At 41.1% G+C, this 11,919-nt stretch overlaps 1 protein-coding gene across 1 annotated transcript; it reads right to left on the minus strand.

Moving 5' to 3' along the window:
- Nucleotides 1–1,850: 1,850 nt before the first annotated feature.
- LOC121571450 (transmembrane protein 42) lies at nt 1,851–7,004 on the minus strand. The gene is made up of 3 exons (XM_041882909.1): nt 5,283–7,004; nt 4,502–4,648; nt 1,851–4,329 (listed from the first exon to the last, which is right to left on the minus strand). Exons 1-3 carry the CDS (start codon nt 5,457–5,459, stop codon nt 4,198–4,200), a joined length of 456 nt encoding a protein of 151 aa, XP_041738843.1. The 5' UTR covers nt 5,460–7,004; the 3' UTR covers nt 1,851–4,197.
- Between the last annotated feature and the right edge of the window lie 4,915 nt (nt 7,005–11,919).

Genomic DNA, 11,919 nt, shown 5'->3' on the forward strand with positions numbered 1-11,919 from the left:
CAATTGTGTATTCACAAGCCTTACTGTAGACAGAATATGGGCTGTTGGTAATGAACAGAACGACTATGGCTTGCATCCCAAATGGCGCTCTGTTCCCTATATAGTGCACTACTTTTGACCAGGCCCACGGGCTGTAGTCAAAAGTAGTGTACTGTGTAGGGAATAGAGTGCCATTTGAGAGACAGCCTAATTCATGTAGAATATTTTTGCTGCCATATTCTCTGGTTTCCGACCCATGCTGTATGAACACAATGGTTATGTATTCATCAAACTAAATAGTTTGCTCATTAAATTGAGAATGCGGAGTGCATTGGCAAGGCATGGATGCCATTTGAAGTGTGTATGGACCACATTTATAGATTTGTATGCTATATTATAAAGAATCAAATAAAATTGAATGAGTGTCATGCTGCTTTTAGTGACTTGTATCGTGACAGTCACCTTTTCTAAGCAGTTGATTTTTTTAATGAATGGGTGACTAAAGTTTAAGACGCTTCAATCAAATCTACTACTGTCTCTTTTCTTTTTTTTTGCGGGACACTCTAAACTACCTACATCTCAATACTGCCATCTCCTGCTTGAACTGATGGACCCTTATTATCTCTATATAGTGACTATCACATATCTCATCAAATACTATGACTAAAGTTGACTATCTTATCAGACTGAATGCTTTCCAACAAGACAGATTCTTAATTTTTTATTTAAAAGGTGATTCCTTTTGCAGCTCATTCCAGTTTACCTTTTAACTAATTTATCAGCTGATCATGTACAATATCAAAATGCCTCACAGGCATGTATTAATTATTTGTAGATCTGTGTACTGGAGTGTGAAGTTCCTGAATCTGAGTCACTTTGAGGAGAGACATCAGAAGTAATGGGTTATGAGGTTCCTTTAGAAAGAGGCTGGCTTAAAGCTCATGTCACCCCAGCCCCTTTCATTACATTAAAGGTAGACTCAGCTATATGACATAGATGCACAAAGTAAACAGCATAGTGGGTCGATTTCTGCAACTAAGATCGTTGAAGAGAGAGGCTAAACTCCATACTGTTGCGAACCCATGCACAGATACTGTGTTTGACTGTGAGAGCGAAGTCTGGCATCTCACTCATCGCAATATCTGTGGTGCTGCTGGTGGCAACGTCATTCTGCTCAGTCTACCTGTTTAATTACTATCAATCTGATCAGAAGCACTAAGACCTAGTCCTACTCGTTAACACAGAAAGGATATGCTGGAAAGTTGTCAAATCTTTCCTATGCTGCTCTGACAAAGGGAATGGTATTCTCTCATATGTCTCTCTATTTACACACTTTTTAAACACACACACACACACTCTTGCTGTAAATAGATGATTCACAATGTGCATCTCTTTCAAATGTTTATATGAATGCATTACTTTCATATGGAAATTATTTACAATAAATGTATTGTTTTTTCAAAAATGGTTGTCCGTCTGTCAACATTTTGTCTTATTAAAGGGATTGTTCACGCAATGTATTTTAGTAGGTAAAGTGAGAGTTTGAGTGAACTATCCCTTTTTAAGACTGTATCCAGGTAGAGACTATACTGTCCCTGTGGAATAGGGAGTGTAGTGTTGCATCCTGAATGACCTTTATGTTTTCATAGGCCTATTTTCTCTGTACAGTTTCAATTTATTGTATGCCTTACTTGGTATGCTGGCACACTGGCCTTTGTCGGAGTCAATTTATTAGCTAATCTGAGAAATTTACTGGACTGAAATCTTATAAATGCTGCCTGTATGTGAATATCTTTCCATTGATGGTAGTTTAATTTTAGATGAGTCATTTAGAATAATGAATAATTTATGAACAAATAACAACAGTTCACTTTCCTAGATGAGAGGTTTATTCAACATTGTGTACCATCAAATTGAAAACATTTTACATTTACAAACGTTAGTTTAAAATAGGTTATGTTAGACTAGATGTGGTTCATGAGATTGAGGTATGCCCAAACACCTGTTTCTCTCTGCCCCTGTTGTCCAATAAATTATGACTAACATTTTGCACATACTGCTGCTGTGTCTGTGTGACAATCTAATTCTATTGGCTAACAGCCATTTTCTGAGAAGTCCTCCCTTATCATACACAATTTACTAAGAGCCAAGCAACATATTCAAAGGATGGGGAGGTGGATTGTCCAAGTAACCATTTCAACGACTCTTAATAATGCATGTTTATTTATAATACATTGCATTTCTTTATCCCTCTTGTAGGGACCCAGTGCTGCACTAATCTGGAACACAGAGTTTATCAGGTCAGTCATATGCACCTCCCAAACTTATCTCTACAGTTTATAATATCCATATCTACAGTTTAATGGTTAAAACAAATGGGTCCCATTCTGGGGCTGACGATAAAAGAAAAGTTTCATGAAACCACTATTCTAATGCATTGATTCCTCTTGCCCTCAGTGACATTGGCTTCACAGGTAAGACTGACTGGAGAACACAGGAGAAATGTCAGCACCAATGTCTCCCGTCCTAATTCAATAGCATTGATAGTCACATTGCCAGGAAAGTAGATTACATTACATACAACACCTGCAGTCTGTAATGTACTGCAACTGGAAGGAGAGCTGATTTCATAGTGTGCGTTCTTCTTCAATTATCCAGACATATCATCGTCTAATAGCTACAGTCAGAATACCGGTAGCTACTATTAGTTGTTGCATGCATATGATATGTATAAAAAAACAACAGCAAAGTGTGATCATATAGTAAAGTTGTAAAGTCAAACTCCAGTCTACAGTAACGTTTGTTGTCAGTATTACGCACAAAGCCCATTTCCACAATAGCACATCACAGTGTTAAGGAATATCTGGGAAGTACACTGTTGGAGGACAAACATGCTAGAAATATAACACTACTTTCAGTAGTTGGGTTAGAAACCCCACAGCAACATTTGACCTTTTGGAAGTCTTGGAAGATGCAGAGGGAGGGACTGTGCTACTGGATGGTTCCCTTCTCCCGAGGTTAACCTCAAACTGGTTGTACATTTTTATCCCTCAATGATACATGCCTACAGCTGGAAAAACAAAAAGCTGGTGGCACTCAATTAAAAGGCCAGACATTTGAGTAACTGTTGTTTGGGCACCCCATTAAGTCAAATTAATGTCTTCAGCCAAAGGGACTAAGCGATAGTTCACTCCAAAATTAAAAGTTGAGGTCAGACGTGGGCTAATGTCATGAAGTCCAGGCCGTCTGCTGTGTCGATCCAGCTCTGTGCCTCAAATCAAAATTAATTGGAAAGACAGGCACAGTCTAAACATTTTGAAGTTAGACAGTGCCTATCCTTTCCATTCATTGGAGTTTGTCTCATCTCGACATTACACCACTTTTGAGGTTTGAAAATGTCTGACAAATTTTGATTTTGGAGTGAACTAAACCGTATCACTTTACAGGCAGCTGAGAAGGTCAGTATGATTTTTTTGGGCCACTTAGCAGTTTGACTTCACACTGCATTGACAGAGACTTGCTGTGGTTACAGTGGGTACCAGGCAGGATCAACATATTTGTGTACTTTGGTTTGACTTATTTGGGTTTAGACCTTGTTAGGAACTTTCTGTTAGACATTTGCTATAAAGGCAGGCAAGGCCAATCCACCTCAGAATCCACAAAACATGTCAAAACTCTGTGTGAGGGTCAAGCCCTCAAGATATGAGGCTATAAACATGATACAACCGAGGAGAAGTTCCTATCAAGGCCATGAAGTGTATTCTCTGAGCCACATCATGTATGATACTGTAATAAGCTATGAGAATATCTGTGTTTGCTGTATTTGCTTATGTCCAGCAGTAGCAGCATTTGTGTGACTTATCACTTTGGTTCACACATCACCTTGAACATGCAATGATCAATGTTGGCGTGGAAGTTTACAGTGCGTGTCATCTTAGGATATGTGAGCAAAATAAAGCTTTTGTGATCTGAGGCTGAGTGTATGCATGGTGAAGTATCGATGTCATGCACACATTGCTGATGATGTCAAAGTGTTACAAACCATAAATCACTGTATTCTCCTTACATAGGTATGTTTTGACAGTGCTTTACCTTCCAAATTTGCCACGACAGCCATTCACCCGAGAAATGCTATTGTTTGTCACAGATAGTAGGCTATAGGTTACATTACTGGTTTCTTTCTATATCAGTTAATGAGTTGTGCCTTCCGACAGGTTGTCATTTGTCCTTCCTGGCTCTGTCATGGGGGGCCGCCCTCTGAAGCACCAGGAGGCCAGAGAATGTGAGGGAGATTCCCACCCACCACAACGCAATCTGGGTCTCCCCGAAGATAAGTTGCCCCAAAAAGGCCTGTGGCACAATACAGGTATTTCAATTTAGTGCACCAGTCATTACACTTACTTCTCTGTATTGTTGACAACACTTAAAAAGGAAAATCTGTGTTACCCTTATAGGCTATTAAGCCTATACATAATTTCTAAGCAATTTTAAGTGTATTTTCCACAGGGAAATATGTACTTACGGAAGATACGAAGTTGGAAGCTGTGGTGGTCACAGTAGTTCGGGTGGAGGAGGAAGAGTACCTGAGCGCCTTAGCGAGGAACGTCCACATCACAGCATTACAGGTGAAGAGCAGCCCCCCACAAAGCAGCCTCAGGGGGATGTGTAGCTGAAACAAACACACACACAAACAATATGAATGAAAACAACGTTATTTTGGACTTGAGACATCAAATAGTTGAGCTGCAAATAGTTGAGCTGGGATTTGGGGTCTATTTTAGTTATTTGTCTTGATAGATATATATATAACATGCATTTACCTAACGATATATAAATAAATAATATGGCTGATAACTCAACCGTAAAATCATGTCACCACGTGCCCAACGTCATGAAGGTCATTTCAAGCAGCCTAATTAACAATACGGTATTAACATTAAATGGAAAATTGCCCATATGTTAAACCATAATCACATTCGTCCGCTAGAATAAAATGATAGGCTACATATAAGAAAATATCTTCCTTTAACACAAAAATATATGATGTAACACTGCGACCTAGTGCACGAAATGCAATGTCGTTCAATCACGCGTGTACGACACAACATGCGCCTGTCCAGCAGAGAGAGATGCTGATGATGCTGAGCGAAAGAGCTGGAATCAGGACCCCTAAACTCATCACTGGAAAACTACAACTTCCCTTCTCGTTAGCTTTGCTAACACATTGACATCTACATTATTCAAAGCCACCCGAATCCCATCGCGTTAATAATTCAGGCACTTAAACTGCAGCGATTCCTCACCCAGTCACAAGCGGTAGTTTCGTCCGGTTGTCTAAATTTCCGCTGCTCTCCCCATGTTCGTAGCCCCGTTTCACATACACCTTTTAGGTAATCGGCTCCAAGTGACAGCTTTGCAGATGAAGATGCGACAGCCCCGAGAAACCCCGCCAGGAGCGCATAGAAAACGCCGGGGAACATATTGACAACCGAGGCACATATTTTTCTAATCCATCACATTTCTACGGCGGTATTGAGCTGAGAGTGCGGTCAGAATCTGTAGGCTACTTCCTTCCTACCAACAACCGTCCGGAGGCAGCCACACCAATCAAAATACTTTGTCCGCGGGTAGGTGTACGACGTGGTTGGAAAAAATAACTCCACAGCTGTGTAGCATTGTGGGATGAGTAGTTTATTCAGCAGCATCACGTGTTCATTAATTATGTGGCCATTGGATATTAATGTATTTCTTTCAGGAATCTTTACGTCTATGAGCGAGTTCTAGTCTCTCAAATGCAAGACCCAATTAATTAATCATAATATACCTTTAATTCGTATAATTAATATTCAGAATATTAAATTAAATTAAAAGCCAGACATTCTATTTTAATCACAAAAATAATCATACATTAGGCAATAGGCAGGTTAGCCTTATAGCCTACTACTTTCTTAATCTGCTTTATTTTAATGTGGGATGGAGTGGAGGATCGATGCTAATGTAATGTCTTTGAGTGGGGCAAGGCAGGGCTACTCTCAGTAAATCAGCCCAGTAGCCTATATCGCATGCACGCACACACACACTCACTCACACATCCCAATCCTGATCCAGACAGTGAGGCCCTCAGATTGGGGCCCGGGGCCCTCAGAATAAATGTTCACTTCAGCATACTGATGAACTGGATCATAAAGGTTCATTACCTACAAACTCCACCCGATTACGTCCCAAATGGCACCCTATTCCTTATATAGATCCTTATAGGCTCTGGTCAAAATAAGTGCACTACATAGGAATAGGGTGCAGTTTAGGACACATCTCCTGTCTCCTCAACAAGTGGAGGGGAGAGTGACGGTACTTAGTTCAGCCATATCTCTGCCCTTCAGATTGATGGAGCTGTCACAGATGGAACTGGGACAAGACTTGAAATCCTCATTATGTGCAGACAGAGAGGGAATGAAGTGGGGTAAAATGTCTGCTACTATTGGAGTTTCCCTAAATAAAGTTTTTTAAAAGTATATAGTCTATCTATTTCTGCTCCTCCCATTTCTTATCTATTATCAAAGAAGAATCTAATCTGTATTATAGATTTGAGACTGTAAGAGATCTATGTAAGATAACCCCTCTGAAACATGAACCTAACAATACTATGAATGCGCCAACCTTCATCAGAATAACACTGGGCCACTGTTTTTCTCAGCTGTGTCAAGTAGTTTACTTTTGTATGTGTTGTATGGATTTTTGCACAGTGCCTATTTAATTAATAATTCTAAGGTCATAAAATGTTATAGACCCAAGCTGAAACAAACCTTATCCATCCATTCACATTATTCAACTGATGGCCAGTAGATGTCTCTAATGTTCTTCAAGCAACAGCATATCTACAGGAATCAAGCAGCTAATGAGTTTTAAATGCAGACATCTTCCTAAAATGTAAGCATGTAGACCTAGAATATGTGATGCACTTCAGAAATGACTGCTTGGATGAACTGAAAAACATGCAGAAAATATTTCTGGAACCATCTTAAATTGGACTATTGTTATTATCAGTCATGTATCATAAAAAATATGACCTCAAATAAATATGATTATAAACTACTGGTGGTTTGATTACTTCAGGTCTTTTACCTAAAATATTGACCTATTTTACCTGTAATATCTATTATCTCACCATTATGTTATTTGTGACCAGTCACGTCAAAGCTCTCCTCTCATTAGGCCATTAGGCTACCGTTCATTCTCCATCATCATGTCTCACTGGGGCCTCTTGACAGAGACAAGTCTCACCATCCAGTCATTAGCAAGTCATCGCCACCCTCAGAAAATAATACGTTTTATATCAAGGGGCCAATTAAATGTCATCTTCACATTTGAAGGTGCATGCTCGTGGAGAGTGTATGGCTGCGTACCAAATGGCACCTTATTCCCTAAATATGGGCCCTGGTCAAATGTAGTGGCCTATACACTGAGTGTACAAAACATTAGGAACACCTGCTCTTTCCATGACCAGGTGAATCCAGGTGAAAGGTATGATCCCTTATTGATCTCACCTGTTAAATCCACTTCAATCAGTGTAGATGAAGGGGAGGAGACAGGTTAAAGAAGGATTTTTAAGCCTTGAGACAATAGAGACATGTCTTGCCCATTCAGAGGGTGAATGGGCAAGACAAAAGATTGAAGTGCCTTTGAACAGGGTATGGTAGTAGTTGCCAGGCGCACCGGTTTGAGTGTGTCAAGAACGCCAACAGTTTTTCGTGTGTCTCAAGAATGGTCCACAACCCAAAGGACATCCAGTCAACTTGACACAACTGGGGGAAGCATTGGAGTCAACATGGGCCAGTATCCCTGTGGAACGCTTTCGACAACTTGTAGAGTCCATGTTCTGGGGGCAAAAGGTGTTCCTAATGTTTTGTACACTCAGTGTATAGGGTGCCATTTTGGACACAGCTTATGACTCACTGAGGTGTCGAGAGAGGTCTAATTGGGAACCTGTTCGTGTTCATTAGGAGATAACAGTCCACAGAGAACAAACAAACACTCACAACCGAGGACCTGTCATTGAGCTTCCTATCTATATCCATTGGCTGAAAATGCAGCCATGTTTTCCATTTACGATCCTAACGGGCTAACTAGACTGACCTCAAGGTGAAGGGACCAAGATCATTAGTTTTTACAACTTTGGCCTTAACCTTTGCCTCAGTATATGGGGCCTTAAATTACATCTTAAATGGGGCAATCTTTTTTTTTGGGGGGGGGGATCTTAGAAGATAATTTGATTAGGTGAAAAAGAGGCAGACTTAAGATGAGTAGAGATTCAGTGAAAATGCCCTCTAAATTGTTTTTACATATATCCTAATTTTCTCCAAATGTGAGTTCTCTGCCAAAGAGACCATAAAAAGATAGAGCAAACAGCCCACAGACTCCATCTAATCAAACAAGTCCTGTCTGTCATCTCGATGTTGGAAGATTTAGGCATGAACATGTGGGTGGTGGGGGGAGTATGATCTCATAGATATTCAGTAATTGGTGTAGGCCAGGGTTCTTCAATTCCGGTCCTGGAGGGCCGAAACACTTCTGTTTTTTATTTCTACCTGGTAGTTAATTGCACTCACCTGGTGTCCCAGGTCTGAATTAGCCCCTGATTAGAAGGAGAGGATGAAAAACAGAGGTGTTTCGGCCCTCCAGGACCGGAATTGAAGAACCCTGGTGTAGGCCTATTGTTGATTTACAGATCATAAATATCCAGTCTGTGTCCCAAATGGCACCTGATTCGCTATGTAGTGCACTATATAGGGAACAGGGTGCCATTTGGGACGCAGATCCAGTCTCCCTGTGGAAGATGCAGTGGCATGCTGGCCTTCAGACCTTTGATTTACCATGGGTTCCTGACACGAGGACTGGGTACATGAATTGCTCAGTCTCCCTGTCCATCCATAAAACCCTTAGTTCCTCTGCTAGCAGTCGTAATGTATATTCATGGTTCCACCCTTCACCCGTATAGGCATGCATGCATGGAGGCAGAAAACACACACACGTCAAACACACACACACATACACACGCACCTTGTCAGTATGCAGGGTCAATAGTCCCCTCTAGTCCATTGAGTACTTATTGTGGAGTGTGGTGGTCTTTGTGAATAATGCATGTGTAGGTAATGTACGTAATGATGGTTGCCAGGTGTGTGTAAAGATGGGTTGCCAGGACCGGTGGTTAGTAGACTGGTGACATCGAGCGCCGAAGCGGGATAGCGGGAGTAGACGTAACAGAGAGAGAGAGAGCTGAGAGAGAGATTAACCTGGAGAAGAGTCCCCTAAGCAAGCTGGTCCTGGGGCTCTGTTCACAAACACAAACAGACCCCACAGAGCCTCAGGACAGCAACACAATCAGACCCAACCAAATCATGAGAAAACAAAAAGATAATTCCTTGACACATTGGAAAGAATTAACAAAAAAAAACAGAGCAAACTAGAATGCTATTTGGTCCTAAACAGAGAGTACACAGTGGCAGAATACCTGACCACTGTGACTGACCCAAAATTAAGGAAGGCTTTGACTATGTACAGACTCAGTGAGCATAGCCTTGCTATTGAGAAAGGCCACGGTAGGCAGACACTGCCCACAAAATGAAGTGGAAACTGAGCTGCACTTCCTAACCTCCTGCCAAATGTATGACCATATTAGAGACACTTAATTCCCTCAGATTACACAGACCCACAAAGAATTTGAAAACAAATCCAATATTTGAACAATTCACATATCTATTGGGTGAAATACCACAGTGTGAAATCACAGCAGCAAGATTTGTGACCTGTTGCCACAAGAAAAACACCATTGTAAATACAACCCATATTTATGTTTATTTATTTTCCCTTTTGTACTTTAACTATTTGCACATTGTTACAACAGTGTATATAGACATAAAAATGACATTTGAAATGTCACTATTCCTTTGGAACTTTCGAGTGTAATGTTTACTGTTCATTTTTATTATGTATTTCACGAGAGAGAGAGAGAGAGAGAGAGAGAGAGAGAGAGAGAGAGAGAGAGAGAGAGAGAGAGAGAGAGAGAGAGAGAGAGAGAGAGAGAGAGAGAGAGAGAGAGAGAGAGAGAGAGAGAGAGAGAGAGAGAGAGAGAGAGAGAGAGAGAGAGAGAGAGAGAGAGAGAGAGAGAGAGAGAGAGAGAGAGAGAGAGAGAGAGAGAGAGAGAGAGAGAGAGAGAGAGAGAGAGAGAGAGAGAGAGAGAGAGAGAGAGAGAGAGAGAGAGAGAGAGAGAGAGAGAGAGAGAGAGAGAGAGAGAGAGAGAGAGAGAGAGAGAGAGAGAGAGAGAGAGAGAGAGAGAGAGAATATCAGACAAGGTGTCTGAAATATGATCACATTGACTACCTTCCGTAACTCTTACTGGGCCTTATTTAAATTCTATCCATGTTCCTTCCTGTTGTATTTGGCTGTTGTATACAGAAAATATATTGATGCTGGTAAGAAATGACAATACAATGAAGAGTACTTACATGGCACTTCTGTTATTACTGCAGGTTTGCAAACCAGCAGAGACCTTGAGGTTGTCTCAGTTGCTGCCAGTGTCAGGACACCATATAACTCCTTTATGAGCACAGACCTTGCCAACAAACAAGAGAACTGCCAGCCACTGAAATGGAACGTTCAGACAGTAGATGCCACTCTAGAATGGCCCATATAGTCCATGGCTAGAGGGCCAAATTTCACATATTTGTCTACTTTGGGGTGGCAAAGTCTATTAAGATTTTCATTAAGGTCCATGTCTGTGGGTTATTTTGGTATGATAAATCCCAAAGCCGGTCCTGCCCGGCTTTGAACCACATCATTGGTGTGTATAACCGGTTCCAAAATCCAACAACAGTAAAACATTTTATAGATAAATGAGAAGTAGCATATCAATTTTTCAAAAGTGCATGCTATTCTCCTCCGATAATACAACAGCTGATTCAAAGGGGTGTGTGGCAGATATCAAAACTCTTTCGCGGTAGGATAACATTGTGCTTCCTCGCCAAAAGGAGGCTGTCGAGGAGGGGAAGACCGTCTTCCATTTGCCTACTAATGAATTGACACTCTCCTCAACCACTTATCAGTTTCACGAAAGAGAGAGGATGGAGGAGAGAGGACAGACTTTTGCCCAAACGAGAAAAGGCCTAGGGGTATCCAGGGGAGAATGATTGCCCCCTCTCATTGAAGCCACGGAAGTTCAAGGCCTGCAACGTCACTTCCTGGAATAGCTCAAACTGCACATTTTATGACCCCATGAGACGCCATCTTAACCGACTTAATTTGGTTTCACTGCGCTATTGAGTCTTCACATAGGAATGGATGGTGTCACGTGATTGTTGTCTTTGATATAATTAATTTGTCCATATACAGTGGGGGAAAAAAGTATTTAGTCAGCCACCAATTGTGCAAGTTCTCCCACTTAAAAATATGAGAGGCCTGTAATTTTCATCATAGGTACACGTCAACTATGACAGACAAAATTAGATTTTTTTTTCCAGAAAATCACATTGTAGGATTTTTTATGAATTTATTTGCAAATTATGGTGGAAAATAAGTATTTGGTCAATAACAAAAGTTTCTCAATACTTTGTTATATACCCTTTGTTGGCAATGACACAGGTCAAACGTTTTCTGTAAGTCTTCACAAGGTTTTCACACACTGTTGCTGGTATTTTGGCCCATTCCTCCATGCAGATCTCCTCTAGAGCAGTGATGTTTTTGGGCTGTCGCTGGGCAACACGGACTTTCAACTCCCTCCAAAGATTTTCTATGGGGTTGAGATCTGGAGACTGGCTAGGCCACTCCAGGACCTTGAAATGCTTCTTACGAAGCCACTCCTTCGTTGCCCGGGCGGTGTGTTTGGGATCATTGTCATGCTGAAAGACCCAGCCACGTTTCATCTTCAATGCCCTTGCTGATGGAAGG

The sequence above is a fragment of the Coregonus clupeaformis genome, chromosome 8, assembly GCF_020615455.1.
Source record: "Coregonus clupeaformis isolate EN_2021a chromosome 8, ASM2061545v1, whole genome shotgun sequence".
Taxonomy (NCBI): domain Eukaryota; kingdom Metazoa; phylum Chordata; class Actinopteri; order Salmoniformes; family Salmonidae; genus Coregonus; species Coregonus clupeaformis.